Source organism: Colossoma macropomum, unplaced genomic scaffold, assembly GCF_904425465.1.
Source record: "Colossoma macropomum unplaced genomic scaffold, Colossoma_macropomum, whole genome shotgun sequence".
NCBI lineage: Eukaryota > Metazoa > Chordata > Actinopteri > Characiformes > Serrasalmidae > Colossoma > Colossoma macropomum.
This window is the reverse complement of record NW_023494791.1, coordinates 30,146,316-30,162,903: the sequence shown is the minus strand read 5'-3', so window position 1 is coordinate 30,162,903 and position 16,588 is coordinate 30,146,316. Positions and strand designations below refer to the sequence as shown.

The following is a 16,588-nucleotide window of genomic DNA, read 5'->3' as shown; positions in this document are numbered from 1 at the left end:
ACTGACAAAGTAAAGGCCGCATAAGCTAATGCTGCATCCTTTCTAATTAAATATGGTTACAGGTATGTTCAGCGTATACATACCAAGCATTCCAGCAGTTTCTCCAGTTTAATTGTGTAATATGTGTGCTAGATTAACACATTCATATTATGGATTTAGGATGATAGCTGTAGGCCTGGTTTATATTGGAAAAAAGATCTTTGCTTTAAATGTTGTTTGAATCGGTGCTTTTTGGTGTCAAGGGAAAAATTCAATGATGAAAAAGAGAGAAGAAAACTCTCCGAGCCAAGGCACTCCTTAAATTAAAATGTCTTTATTGTATTGACTTTATTGATGTTCAAGCTGGACTGCTAAAAAATGTCCCTCCAGAGCGGCTCATGCCTTCTGTGCGCCCTGAAGAAAGCACAAGTCGCTACACATGGGCATTTTTTAACAGTCCAGCTAGGATATGTCAATACAATGAAGATTTTTCATTTAAGGAGTGCCTTGGCTTGGAGAGTCTTTTTCCTCTCTTTTTCCTAATTGTATTCATGCTACAGAACCTAGCAATGTTATGACTGACCAGGACGGAGTGAGTTGTAATAAAGAACTGTTCTTGATAAATGTACCTAAATGAATTCCTCTCATGAATATTACTGGGCATGTTTAGGGTAGACTGTAATAATGGAATTCTTCGTATTGGACACTAAGTTTATTTATTTATTTTTCATGTAGCTGTAGTAGGAGTAGGAGATTTCTACACTACTATTTGTATTTATTTTGTGTAAATATGCGTATACAGGGACGTACAGTTGTGTGCTGTATGCTGATTTTCTACATGAAAATAAGTTAACACATCCTCTTCAGAGAATTCTGCACATTTTAATGCACAAATACTGTTTATTTGCTGAATTGAACATACTGGGGGAAAAAAGATAAAATGTAGCCTGTGCACATTTTATACTGTATGTTTTTTTCTAACATGTTAAACTCAGCTAATAAACAAAAATTGTGCACTAAAATTTGTAGAAAAATCACCTATTTTCACTTAGAAAATCAATGAAACGTAATGTGACCAAGGGTGTTCGAACGTTTGCAAGTATCGTATTGTATCGAATTGTGTCGCAGCATATCGTATCGTTGTATCATGACCAGCATGTTAACTTGTGGTTAGTGTGTTAGCGTGGGGCTAAAATATTAGCTTGTGTCTTGTGTGAGATTGTGGCACTAATTTCAAATATTGTACTTTCATAATGTCAAATGGCTAACAAATGGAAAATGGAAACATCAACATAGTAATGTGAGACGTCTAATTGAGACAGGACTCTACAGTATCAAATCAAATAATGAATTTTGGGAATCGTTACAATCTTAGTATCTTATACAAACATTTGAAGGGTATAGCACAAACAATCACTGAGTTTTAGAGGCTGAAACAAAAAAGTGTTCCAGCACCGCCCCCCCCGAACGAAACAGATTCAATACTGTGATCATACCTTTTCACCTCAATGCAGTTTCCTTCACTTTCAGAAAGGAATAATGGTAATATAGAATTTCTCAGCACAGAGGCTGCTCACAAACAGCCAAACAACCCCCAGCCACCTCACTCTCCAAATCAAACACGACAGCTGACACACTAGCTAATGACACTATCGGTATGGGTTGTGACAGAGCTTTGAGCAGCGACAGTGTGCTTGTGTTTCCTCACTGGCGTGGAAACACAGGTACATTTCCATTTCAATACACCGTCCCCAGCCCAAAGCAATCACCTGCTCACCGTGTACTAATAAATTAAATAAGACGTGGTCTTTGACCCTGCCAGCACCAAGACACACTGCTAATGAAGCAAGACACAGACTGTCTGGTTACAGAGGGAAACTATGTCAACAACACTATGAATATCAACAAAGTAGATTCCTTGTCATTCCTTGTCATTCCTTGTCAAATCTGATTTTTTCCTCTTTAATCTGTTCGAAGTAGTTTCTAATGACAAAGAAACAAGCATATAGTCTCTTAAGCACTTCCACCCTTCTGCAATCAGGTGTAAATGAGTATCTGAGAAAGCACATTTTCCACTGAAATAGCACACAGTACTAATTATCAGACATTTTTACTTTACACCTAATTTTATACATACCTATCTTTTATAGGTATATCTTTTATACATACTTTTATATATACACACACACACACACAGATGACAAATTAAATGAAAAGCAACATTAACTTATTAAGGCGTTTAGCACCTTTTACTGTTTTACTGAACTGTAATGGAGGGATTGAACATGATTCTTCCAAGTTTTCAAGTTTTTCTCTCTCTTTTCATGATCATAGATCTGATTTATATAATTTTCATACTCATTAAACCAATAATTTATTATTATTATTATTATTTATCATTTCCTGTGGATGGAGGCATCCTAAAAGATAGGATAGAATCAGGATAGAAATGTTTCATTGCAGGATAAGGCTGATCAGTCAGAATAACTTTGTATTGATTTGCAGTGACTCTTCCTTTCAAGGGGACAATTGGACCCAAACCACTCGCCCACTTGTGGAGATCATGGTGAAGGATGACTCATCTGACCGGATCACTTTTTTCCTCTCTGCAGACCAGTGTCTATGGTTTTTGTACAACTCTAAATTGTGCATTCAACTTTGTAACGGGGGGATTTATGCACTTCAGGCCTACCATATCTCTGTGTAGTCATGGACAGACAGTGCTGACACAGTCTGATCGCGTCCTGATGACATTCTCAGTCATATGAGGAAAAGCTACACTTCTGCTTTTCCTTACATATTACACTAATGAACGAGCATCATGGTCACTGAATATGTGCTTTCAACCACATTTTCAAACTCTATCTACTGACCTACTGATCTAAAGCTCCTGCCATCCGTGCCTCAATAATAAACCCTCATTCAAAGTCAGATCTTTTCATCTTGTCATCCAAAATCGAGGCCGACTGGGCCTGCTCAGCCCTTTTACACATGCCACAGAGCATGGATGATAATTGCTTAATTATATCACTTGGGGTGGCCCAATTTTGAGAATTTTGTATTGGCATTGTAATGTTTTATTATAACTTTGTGCAACAAACTCTTTACTGGCAAGACTTTACCATGTAAGTCCCTGACCGCACTGTGAGACTGTGTTTTTGGTGCCCCATGTGATTTCTCTCTCTCTTTGTGTTTGAGTGTCTCCACTTGGCATGGTGCCCTTATCACAGATCCCTATCCCACACACACCCTGAACATATAAAACTCCTATGAGTTCCCTGCATAGCCCACTTCAACAGCTGAGAGTTGCCCAAATGCGCCAAATACCTCCTTCATAAGCAATAACAAATTAATTAAAAAGATTTATCAAACGAACATTCTTTTTGGTGTAACAGCAGGGTTTGGATGGTAGACACAGCTTATATAAGTCAGGCTTTTGAGACTACTGCAGCTACAGGAACAGCTGTAGGCAGTTATGCCAAAAAAGCAGCTGGTGGGCTTCACTAGTGCTAACGCAATGATCTCACACTGGACCCTATCACACATTACTGAACACTGTGTGTGTGTGCATTTGTGTGTGTGTGAGGAAAAGACTGAGAGTGAGTGAGTTCAGAGAGTGAGAGAGCAGGGGAAGAGTATGTGTGCGTGTGGACTGGGCATCTAATTTTCACATTGATTCTTGGCACGCACCCCCTGTTACTTTCACTACTTGGAATGTCACTAACACCGAGTGAAAAAGAGAGAAAGAAACAGAGAGCTCTAGAAAGACGATATCCTCCACCATCTTATATTCAGTCCCTGATGAATCCTTATTAGCACTCACAGGTGCGTACGAGAGCCCAACTGATATATCGGCCAATACTGACGACCTATATTTATATGCATAAATGTCACAGATAATGCTCCAACAATTACTGACTTTCTTTTGGTTCTGCTGGTGATAAGGCAAAACCCTATACAGCCACTAAGGGAGTCCAATAAAAGACAACCCCTATTTAACTATTTAACAGTAATACAGGCTAAACTGGTAAACCTGAACACAAAACTCCATCATGGTTAAAACAACAAATATATGTAAAGTGCATCCAAATTACAAAAGTGTTATAACTAGGGCTGAAATGATTACTGGACATTATCAATAATGTCAACAGTAAAAAAATCAACAGATATTTCTGTTTTTGATTCTTTGTTTACTTTTTCACAGTGACATCCAACCTAGAGTGAGTTAACAACTTAACCTGAAGAGAGCAGCAATCCACTTACAGCATCCTACCTATGTAAGCAGATAGCGAAAGAAAAAGAACAGTTATGACTGAAAGTAAAGTCTGGGTGCTTTTTCTTAAAATTAAGGATAAAATAATCGCATACTACATATGCAAGTCTGACTTTCCACAGCTTTCCCTGGAAGCATAAAGTTACCTTCAACCAATGTAAAAGAAAATGGTAGCGTTCCTTCCTGTTCTGACAACCCAAAGTATTCCCTGAGGACACGCTGTTGGCACTGTAAAATCTCATCATGTTACACTAATGATAGTGACTGGAATATTCTAAGCCTTATCAAGTTCTGTTAATTAGAAGTACTCAGTAGCAACTTCAAAAAAACACTGAACATTTGGCAGCTTATCCTGTCACAGCTTTACAAATATTAGTTAGTTAATTTTGTACAACTAGTTATTTAGCTTAAAATACAGCTCATTTTGTAAATATAGTTTTCCCAAAAAATGGCTTTTGCTCACCCTGAAAACCTATTTACATATAGCTGATCTAGTAAACTACCACATTAAAATGCTAAAGTGCCTTAGCCTGAGGAGCTATAATGTTAAACTACATATTTATTATCATTATACAACTTTTTTGGCTTTTGCTTATTGCTTACTGTAGCTCAAAATTATGAGCAGGCTTAACCACTTAAAAGGCCAGGGTCTGCCAGTGGGCCCAAAGTTTTATTACACACTTCTACACTCTTAAAAATGATGAATCTTCAAGGGTTCTTTAGTAAAAAATGGTTCCCTAAGTACTAAAAGAACCCTTTGCATGATTAAAGGGTTCTTCACATTTGGAAAAAACCTTTCATGATGCAAAGAACTTTTTAATCATGCAAAGGGTTCTCTGAGTGTTCATGGTTCTAAATAGAACCATTTGCTTTACTAAAGAACCCTTAAAGAACCATCTTGTTTAAGAGTGTATAACCTAAGAATAGCTCAGGTCCCTGGTAGTTGCTGAATAATAAGCCTTAGTATGTAATAAGCCTGAGATTTTAAAGGGGTTAAACAAAGCACCACATATTTTTATCTGTTATCTCTTGGTAAACAGCACCTCAGTTTGTCAGAACATTTTCTTGTTACAGCTCTTCACATTCAAGCCGATTCACTGACTAGTAGTCATTTCATAATAACTATCAAAGTATGTTTCTGCAGCTCTTGTTATAATACAAAACCTCCAAAAATAACTGAGTAAAAATAAGAGAAATAAGAGCTGATTAGCCCCGTCTCCATAGCTACAATTTTATTTTTCAGTGTGTGAATTTTGCTGTTTGAGTTCAAGAAGTGAACTGATAATCGACTGTTAGTAAAGCATTGTTTAAAACTACTGGAGTATAGAATGAAAATCTGAAAAATAAATATAACATATAACAATATAACAATATTTTTAGCTCTTAAAATCGTTATCAATATCAGCCAGTACATTTTATATCGGCCAGGCTCTAGCGTCTAACAGGGTATAGGAACCAGTTACATTAACTCAGTTACAAGTACTTTGGAGAGTTTTATTCTTCTCTAAGCATTTTCAAACACTAATAACTTTACTTCTATTCAAGTATATTGTGAGGGAAACATTTCACTCATTTACTCATTTCTACTTTAGCATTTCACACTGAGTCAGTTTCCCAGAAAAGAATTGAGCTTAGTCTTGAACTGCACAGCATTCTGAATGGAGATTCTTCTTTGAAAGGAAACTTAGTCCAGAACTAGGCTTATTCCCTGACCAAGAAGCCAACCCACTGAGTTATAAATTCTCCTTTTGGATTTAATTTCTTCTTGTTGTGTTGGTTCTGTTTACAGACTGCTTTACTCTTTCTCACACCTCTTTGATACTTTAGCATTTTATTTTAGACCAAAAGATCCAAAAATACACGTACTTAAAAAAGATGTTTTTTAAGGGGATCTTCAGTAAAGGCAATGGTTGTTTTTAGAATCATGAGTTCTATATAGAAATCTATATTAAATGGATCTTTGCATGGTGAAATGGTTCTTCAGATTGATGGAGAATGTGTTGTTTTTTTTAATCTTTTTGAAAATGACTCCATACAGCAGCAAAAATGGTTCTGCTGTTGTTACAATGTCAAGCTTGAAACAATAGAAGAACCCTTTTTTGGTGACATATAGAACCTATATAGAACCTATATTTGGTGCAATATAGAACCATTTCATGATGCAAAGAACCATTTAAGCATGAACGTGGTTCCATACAGAACTCTATAACTCTAGTTCTAAATAGAACCATTGCTTTTAAGCACAAAGGTCCCACCATGGAAGGAAAATATGCTGTGATTTGCTATTCATGATCTGCACATTTGACCACCCTAAGTGACAAACATACTACTGATCTAATTCATGAAACTGTCCTCCAGTGCCAAAGCAAGTGCTGATTTGAGCGCAATTGATGAATCAGCTTTAGTGCCTGGAAAGAAGCGTCCACACAGTGTTGCCCTATTTACATATCATTTGCAGAGGACATACATCAATATGCCCTCACCTACATATAACTTACATGATAAATAACCTATATCGTGCAGTTGTTGCTACAGTGAGCCAATAAAACAAGCATTCAACAGGCTCATGAGTCCACCCTCATAGGTGGAGTTTGGTGTTAGGCTGGAGTTTTCTGCTCCTGCTGCCCAAAGCTTAAACAGCTTTACATTGAAAAGAATCAAATGTGAAATCGATAAAGTACTTTAGCTTTATTAAAGATGGTAGAATGATGTGACTTTTTAGTGTGATTATTTTTCTAAAATACTGGTTGCTTGAGCTATTGTATTGCAGTATATGAGGTATATGAGGCTTATACTGCACTATGTTCACTATGTTTTGTATTTTTGGGTGGCAATTACCTACAGAATGAACAGTATACAGACAAAACGCAATGCAGTATATCTTTAAATGGAGCATATAGCTGCAGCATATCAGTGTGCACATAAAAACTAAGTATATCTACTTTAGTGCAAAGAGGCCATGTTTTTTTTCTCCTGTCTGAGTAATGCTACTTTCAATTTTAACAAAAAAATCTTACGGAGTGCTGCCTTAAGTACCACAGTGAACATCAACTGCAAGTGAAAACACTTAAATGGACTCACAATAACCACAGCGTGTCCCTCCCTCGAAGACAAATCCATTGGGAACTGCCCCGTATCGCCTTAGGTCAGACAGCCTCCACTGGCCAATAACTGATGGAGGGATGTCTCTGGCTACAGCCAGCAGGTTATTGCACAAGTGGAGTATGGCTGGACCGCTCTCTAGCTTGGTGCCAGGCTGGACATTCACACTGAATCTGTGGACTGAAAGAGAAGCAGTTGTAATTGAATGATGACAGTGTGGTGCTGTAAAAATGAAGGGATTATGACGGTTCTTATCTTCACTTTTTCATTACGCTCATAAAAAACCACCACAAAGGGTTGCTGAAGCAATGCTTTTGAAGAATTACTTTTTTATCCCTAAAGAAAATTTATCCCTGTGAAAGTGTGAAGAATCATTTAAAGAGCCCAAATCCTATCCTACCCTAAATAAAATCCTATGCTATTTTTCATTCTGAGGCACACATATAACATTTGTATGTTTATAAGATAAGATAAATGAGCTATGTTCTGAATGGCTGCCTTGTACTGTGCCTTGTTCAAAATCTTGTTGTGCTGGTATGAGTGGATCAGACACAGCGCTGCTGGAGTTTTTAAACACTGTGTCCACTCACTGTCCACTCTATTAGACACTCCTACCTTGTCAGTCCACTTTGTAGATGTAAAGTCAGAGACGATAGCTCATCTGCTGCTGCAAAGTTTGTGTTGGTCATCCTCTAGTCCTTCATCAGTGGTCACAGGACACTGCCCACAGGACGCTGTTGGCTGGATATTTTTGGTAGGTGGACTATTCTCAGTCCAGCAGTGACACTGAGGTGTTTAAAATCTCCAGCAGCACTGCTGTGTCTGATCCACTCAGACCAGCGCAACACACACTAACACACTACCACCACATCAGCGTTACTGCAGTGCTGAGAATGATCCACCACCCAAATAGTACCTGCTCTGTGAGGGTCCATGGGGGTCCTGACCACTGAAGAACAGGGTAAAAGGGGGCTAACAAAGTATGCAGACAAACAGATGGACTACAGTCTGTAATTGTAGAACTACAAAGTGCACATATATAGTAAGTGGAGCCGATAAAATGGACAATGAGCGTATAAACAAGGTCATAATATTATGCCTGATCAGTGTACATTATATGTCCAAAGGTAAATAGTGAATTCAGCTATTTTAAGGTGCATGTACTGCTGACACAGGTATTCAGTTGCATAATGTCCATAGAAAAGCACTGTCAATAGAATGAGATGCTCCGCACTTTAACCTAACACCACCATGCCCAATGGCAAGTGCTGGTTAGAGGGGTATAAAGCACCCCAGCATTGGGCTTTAGAGCACCAGAACTGTGTTCTCTGGAGTGATGGAGCTCCATCTGATACCTTTGGGAAGAGCTGGACTGGCGTTTGTGATCCAGAACTAATCATCTAACAACAGTACCTGACCTCACTAATGCTCTTGTGGCTGAACGCAATCAAATCCTCACAGCAATGTTCCAACATCTAGCGTAGCCTTCCCGAAGAGCTGTTACAGCAGCAAAAACGAAATTACATCCCATATTAATACCTTTGATTTCAAAATAAATCTAGTGTAATAAAATGATGCTTACACACATCATTACTGAGCCCAAATAATGACTTTAGAAAAGTGTGATCTGTTAGCAGGCTAATGTTTAGCATGTTTGAATAGACTGTTCTGTGAGGTTCATTTAAATTTAGTAAAACAAACAGATGAACAAAGTAATGTGTATTAGCTCAATTGTAGCCAGAGGTATAAAAGCCTAATGAGTTCTTATAAGAACAGTGGAATAAATCATTTATGGAAATGATCAGCAAACAGGAGAACGCTGCCCTGGAAGGATTCGAGACAGCAACACCCCTTTATCTCATTCAGGACGAGTAATCGATTACGAGCCAAATAGAATCAATAAGTGATGTCTTTCAAAGCAACATTATCAGCAGCCACACATCAATGATGAACCTCATTTCAAGATGAGGATTCCCACGTCTGCTGTACCACACAAACACACTCACGCTCGTCCGTGCGCAGACAGATGAACAAAAGGACTCTACGGTGACATACTCATCAATCAAGCTCAATCTGAGGCAACTTAGCGAACCGTCCCGTAGAGAGGGAGAGCGGTGGAGGGACAGGTGAGTGATGAGAGCGATTGAACAGGAGGGGAAATATTCGCTGTGCTTCACCGAACTCCATTTATTATCACCCTGATTGCCAGCGCAGCCTCCACGGAAAACACAAACACACATGCAGACAAACAAACAAATGAGGGACGGACTTGGAAATCAAAAAGGCAATGGAGCAGGAAAGAGATGCTTGATGTTTATGGCCAGAATGAGGTGGGGCTGGGACCAAACTGTTATACTGCAAAGGCTGAAGTTTCATTCCATCTCAGTTCAGTCAGTGTCGACCTATGACACGAGTTCATCACTCAAAAAATATGCAGTGAAGTGCATTTCAGTCAGCAAACTGCATTTTCCTTCCCTGTCAATACTCAATGGGGCCAGTTTTAAAGGGTATATATAACTGAAAACTGAATATATCACAGGAATATACGACTGTATGTAAAAGCTGGTCAAATGACATGGCTTTGTTGATTTCCGAAGTGAAAACTTGTACACATTATCTACATGGAACACACTTCGGCATGTTTTAATGCACAATTACTGGTTATTTGCTGAATTTAACATATTGAGAAAAATATCTAACATAAAATGTGTCATTTTTTAAGCAAATAAATAGAAATTGTGAAATAACATTTGCACAAAAATGCCATATTTAAGTTTAGTCCCTGAAGAGAATGTCAACAAAATATGTAATCTTACTTGGGGTGTTCAAACTTTTGCAAATAACTGTCTCCACATCTGATGATCCTATGTGGAAGACAGCCCTCCATGCTAGATTAAATTAATCTCTATCTGCTGCACCTACAGTCAATTACACAATAATTTCAACGTATTTAACAAAGCAGAAAAAAATTGTTCCACACGTTTAATTACAGATTTTCCTTTGGTCATACACAAAGACACAGTGAACATCACAAGTGGGTATATGTCACCTGCTTATGTAAGAATACTGAAGCTGACGCAGAAGCAACAGTTACTTTCCACACGGTTAGCCCAACAAGAGGACTCTGTCAGCGGCACAGGCCGAAACATAATCATGCAGTTCAGGAAATTGGTTTTAATTTAAATAAAGATACAATGCTCATGTAAACATGAACTGCATCTTGTTTTGGTAAATAAAACCAAAAATAATTGTTAGAAATTACAGTTCTGAAAGGCAAGAAAACTGTCTGAAGAAATATGGACCTTTAAATTTGAACCGAATGTTCCAAACCTGATAAAAACAGCCCAACCCTACAGGTTGTCACTGTGAATAAGAATAAGACCTAGGATGCCATGCTGGTCAAACAGTGGCTAAAAAAGCCATTCTGTACTTTACCTCCACTTTCACCACATGTGACAGGAATTTGATGGGAGCACGTTCTGGAAAAATTTTAGGGCTCTTACAGGATTTCTGACACCTCAGGAGGCCATATTTAACTCCGCCGTTTCATGGAAGGATGTGATTGCATCACACGCTACCGTGCCTGGCATGCAGGAGCGTGACTTGAGACTGCCACAGAAGACGTGTGCTATGTGCTGTGTATGTGAGGGTGTAGGTGTGTGTTTTCGTGGGCAGCCTTAACAGGCATGTGCATGGGGAGAGGGGGTCAGCAGCCCAGCGGCAGGGTTTCAGTCCATTCTGAATTGACCTGTGAACCATAAGTCCAGTACTGTGCAGGGAATTTTACTGACACCCATTTTTTGGAAACTGAATTGAAAATGCACTGAAATTAACTGAAAAAAGAATGTCTCAAATCTTGTATGAGACTGCTATAGTTATGCACAGTCATGAGCAAAAGTTTGGGCACCCTGGGTTAAGAGACATTGTGTTGATTTTCTAAGAGAAAAGGGTAACACATCCTCTACAGAGAACACACTTCTGCACATTTTAATGCACAATTGCTGTTTTTCTTTGATAAATTTAACACATTAGGAAAAAGGCCCACGAGTAAGATGAGTCTTTAGCAACGGCTGAAACACGGAGTTATACATTCCCTGTTTGAGTGGAGCGACCGACGATCTGTTCTCCTGTGACCGAGTGTGAGTGACGAGGTCAGTGGTGTAACTATACTGTCCTACAGCGAACTCACTTCTATCATAACATAACACAATCCTCACAACTACAGCACAACTACAGCACAACTACAGCACTGACACAAAAGCACCGCTTTCAGTTTAAACGTACCTAAAAGGACGACTCCGTTTGTCTGGTGTTGATATTTTGCGGTTCATCACTTAAACTTCTACGATAGTATAGAGAAATCCAGTCGTCGCTAGCTGGTGTCTGAATACTGTGATGTCATTTGTAGCGGGGTAGCTGAGCGCTCGGCACCAGCTAAAAATAATCTGTTTTCTTTCTTAAATTATGACGATACAAAATAGCCATGCTTTTCCAGCTGGTAAAAACAGCTCAGCAGACACTTTCTCCCACTCTCCCATGACAGATTTGTGAAATGTTCCACTGTTTGGCGAGTGTTTGTTGTGTTCCAACCATAAAGGATAGTTTAAAATAGCAATTAACCCCCCAGGACCAAAAATCAGCCTTCAAACTTGAAAGAAATAATGATTTGACATTTAACGCAGTATGTATCGATAGCGAACGATATGAATTTTGTTTATCGTGATAACATTTTTGGCCATATCGCCCAGCTCTACCCATATATTTATTTTTTTTTTCCAATACATTAAACTCAGTAAGTAGAAATGATGCCCTAAAATTAGCAAAAATGTCATACTTCAGTTTGTTCCCTGTAGAGGATGTATTAACTTTTTCTCACTTAGAAAATCAACAAAACATGTAATTTGACTGGGGTTCAAACCTTTGCATATGACTGTATCCACATCTGTTGTTCACTATGTAGAAGAATAACTCTCCATGCTGTATTAAATTATCTCTATACATAAATCCCTATATGCCGCATCTACGGTCGAGTAACAAAGGCAATAATTTCATTACATTTAAAGAAGAATTCAATCAATTTTCCAAAATTTCTACATAATCCAATCATTGAGATGTAAACAAAGTCATTCAGAGTGGTTTGATGTGAAGTGGTTCATTGTTGTGTATATAAAATAGGACCACTGCATCAGTCAGTAAATCACGTTACAATTTGATATTTTCTGCACTTTGCTATTCAAAAAATATATGTACATAAATTTGCTCATATAAAAAATATCTGTGCAATATATGTGCAGCATATGCAATGTAAAAAAATCGTGTTAAATATATTTACCTGTACTATTTTAAACATTTAAATGTCCATATATTGAATTCTAAGCACATATGTACATGAAATGTAAATATTTGAGTCACTTTTTATTATACTGAATGTCAAACATATCAGGATATTTATTACAAACAAAAAAATATATTTCCTTTGCATATGGGTGGCACGTTTTTTAACTGAAAAGCCATCTTTACAGTTATACTGACCCCAATAGAAGCAGCATAACGTACAGAGTGAAAGCCAAAGCCAAGCATTTTCACAGATTTAATTTTTTCATAACATATGCAAGCTCCCATTGCATTTCCAAATATCCATGCCCTCATCCATCACCACACACACACACACACACACACACACACACGGCTCTCACCCTCTCCCAGGCTGTAGCGGATGCGGGAGTCCCAGGCCAGGAGGTTTTCCCTGCTGTCAAAGCCTAGTGTAACGGACTGGGACAAGCAGAGGACGGTGAGAGTGTAGCTCATTCCTTCATAGCCCTGCAGAGCCTCCAGCCCACAGATATCCCCCAGAGTGGCCTGACTCCTCTCCCGCTGACCCTTACTCCTCTCAGAACGGTCCTTATACACCAGCAGAGACAGACAGTCTGACAGAGACATAGACATGTTTAGACTTTACAAACTTGAAAACAGGCACTAATTGAACCAGTTAAAACATTAAAAAGATGTATATATGTAAGAAGGAACAGGAGAAACTGGTAAAAATAAATTAAAAACATAAGATGATGTCGTAATGGGCTGCCATCCAATCAGCTGCTTGTTATTATGCAGGTTGTGCAGTTACTAGACACTGGATGTCCAGAAGTATTGATGATACTTATGATAAAAAGTTATGTGCATTGTGACATAACTTATTCTGATAGCAATGGCATCATACTGTCCACCAATATGTGTATGTGTTCTTACTGTGTATGATAGTAAAGTAAAAAATTGCATTTTTCTGTTATTTTGCGTTAAGCTCTTAATGATTTCACTGAACTAATGTAAATGTTTATGCCCTGTCTTGGTGACCACATCAGACTATGTGAGGCGAGATTAACATTTTGCCCCACTGTCATCACAATGTAAAAATGACGGTAATTAGACAGCAACTTGGCCGTGACTGACCACCACAACATGCTGGGTATGCTAGCAGGCAGTCAAAGTAAAGACAGGTCAGGTCTGCTGCAGGGACTTTCTCCCAGCACTGTGGAGCCGGAGTCACTCACTGTAAGGCTGAGGGTTTATTTCTGTGTGTCTGCTGTACTGTGTGTGGGCTCCACCATAGCATTACAGCACCTGGCCACCGGGACCAGTATGTGTGGATGGACTAGCAGCTGTCATAACAAGCAGTGCAGATAGAGAGTGATCCCTATGAACAGCTGGAGAAAGAGTGAGTCAGACAGAGAGAGAGAGAGAGAGAGAGAGAGAGAGAGAGAGAGAGAGAGAGAGAGAGAGAGAGAGAGAGAGAGAGAGAGAAGAGAGAGAGAGAGAGAGAGAGAGAGAGAGAGAGAGAGAGAGAGAGAGAGAGAGAAAGAGAGAGAGAGAGAGAGTGGCCAGCTGAACTTTGAGTGCTGCCAATATGAATTCCACATATGGCAGTAAATCATGTTTCATTAATCATAATTAAAACCTCAGTCTGGGGAAAAGTTGTTTTAAGAGAATCCACACTAATGTGTTCAATTTAACTGTGATTATATGATTCAAAATAGTAAGGAATGCAGGATCTAAAAAACAACAGGAAATTTCTGTCCTTTTTAAAATTATATTTCATCCAGTGTTTGTTTTTTTAACAGAACTGACCAGAAAGTCATAGGAAAGTCAGTTTTACAACAAAAGAAAGAAAGAAAACTAACCACTAAATTTCTAGAAAATCCATATTTTTCATGATTTATGGGTTGTTTAAATAATAAAGGAGGACTTTAGTATGAAACGACTAGCACTTTTAACTTAAAGTAAATAATAATATTAAGTTAAAAGTAATAATTAATTATTATTATTATTATTATTATTATTATTATTTACTTTGTTTACATCGTTTATCCAACTGTCTGCTGACTGACTCACGTGCAACCAGAACGGCATTATGACATCACGAGAATTCCAGAATCTCCTACATTGTGACGACAACAGCGAGCGGTCTAACGTCAGAATTAACGTGATTCAGGAGAGTTTAAATGAGTCTGTTTCGCTTGGGTGTGCTATGAATACGGAGTTATTATAGAGTGTAAATGTCTGTTAGCTTACCTGCTACCGGCGACGGTTTCCGCAGAATCACCCATCTGCTCTTCCACTGTAGAAGCAGAAAGCAACAGAATGTACTGAGCGCTCAGCCACACCAGCGACATGTGAACACTTCGCGAAGAAACAAGACGTTAACGCCACAAAAAATGAGCATGGTTAAGTAAGTTATAGAAACCTTTTTCCCTTCTCGAAGTCTCACTTGGCCCTCTACGACAACCGTATCCGTCATCTTCTGTCATGGTTCCCGGCAGCTGTGTGAGCGTGTTCGAGTGTGCGTGAGTGAGGGTCTTACTGCAGGGTCACTTTCAAAATAGCTTTAATAGTCTGCTCGTGTGTGCTAACCCGCTAACCTCTGTGTCTGCCCCTCACTGCCACCCACACACAGCACGGCGACGGCACCAGACGTTTTCACAGTTGTTCACTTGGGTCAAAGTGCCTGTTTAAAAAGTGTAAATTGAATTTAAAAAGCCTTCAGCCTCTAAAGTCCACACGCCATTAAAGGAAACATTCCTAAAAGTCCTAGACAATGGAGTCCAGTGTCAGCATTATAAACACTAAATGAACTGAGGCAGTGTAAACCAACTGGATTCAGGTATTATAGCACTGCTGGTCATAACCTATACGGAAATCTCATATGTGGCCACATGTGGACAGATATCATAAAGGGTGAGGCATATATTTTCAAATGTATGAACGTATAGGTTTTGGACATAAATATAAGTATCAAATCATGGACATATATGCATTTTATGTGGATTATATAGGTGGATGAATAAATACATGGCGACATATATACCTCTTATACAAGGTTGAATACATCCCAGTACAGTTATAATTGTTACGATGTATGTGTTTGCTTTTGAATATTAAATTATTTAAATCTTTCAGAGAGCAATATTTCCATTTGTTTCATGGTTGAATGATTTTATTGCGTATCTTACAAATGTGCATGTTTTCTGTCATATATTATTGTATATGTGTGTTGTACATATATGTTAATACATTTTCATATATGGCTGAAATATATGTGCCACATTTTAAAATGTGTGTGTATATAATGTACATATGTGCAAATGTAAGGTGGATATATAACTGAAATCTACATGCTACTATATGTCATATATTTGAAATCTATATATTGCCCTGTATCAGATTTCCATATGGGATGAGACAGTATGTTTGGTAATATGGCATAAAACCGAATGATAAAGCCATTCTTGTACTGAACCTCCCAGTAAAAGGAGTTCTGTATTTTTTATAGTGAAATAGTGGTAAATCTGGAAAAATAAATTATTATTTTCTTTTCTTGTTTCCTCATTAAGCTTGTCATGTATTTTAAGTGGTAGACTTGCTTTACTTAACCCTAAGGACCTCTACTCAGCTTTTTCCAGGGAATAAAAGACAATCATAATGACAAACTCTGCACTGCTTAATTAAACAATTAAAATTGAAATATTGCACAAATTATGTTTTTTCTAATTTCATTAATATGTCTTAAAAAGAATTTGGACAACCATCTTTAAACAACAAATAGTGCTAATAATAAAAGACATTAGCAGCTGAACATTTAAACGTTTCTCATACCTAATGAAAACATGAACAAGAAAATGTGTGCAGCTAATTTGTCTTTTGCAGCTGGGCACTGGTGCTGCTCAGAATGGCCTGTTCAGT

At 38.2% G+C, this 16,588-nt stretch overlaps 1 protein-coding gene across 1 annotated transcript in view; it reads right to left on the bottom strand.

Annotated features, from left to right (window-relative positions):
• Positions 1–15,286, bottom strand: part of dok7 (docking protein 7) — a 43,998-nt gene extending 28,712 nt beyond the window's left edge. Inside the window, exons 1-4 of the mRNA XM_036575286.1 lie at positions 15,093–15,286; positions 14,921–14,966; positions 13,051–13,281; positions 7,334–7,534 (exon numbers count right to left, since the gene is read on the bottom strand). Coding sequence (XP_036431179.1) covers positions 7,334–7,534; positions 13,051–13,281; positions 14,921–14,966; positions 15,093–15,146 — 532 coding nt within the window. The 5' untranslated portion in view covers positions 15,147–15,286. The remainder of the gene's footprint in view (positions 1–7,333; positions 7,535–13,050; positions 13,282–14,920; positions 14,967–15,092) is intronic.
• Positions 15,287–16,588: the final 1,302 nt, after the last annotated feature.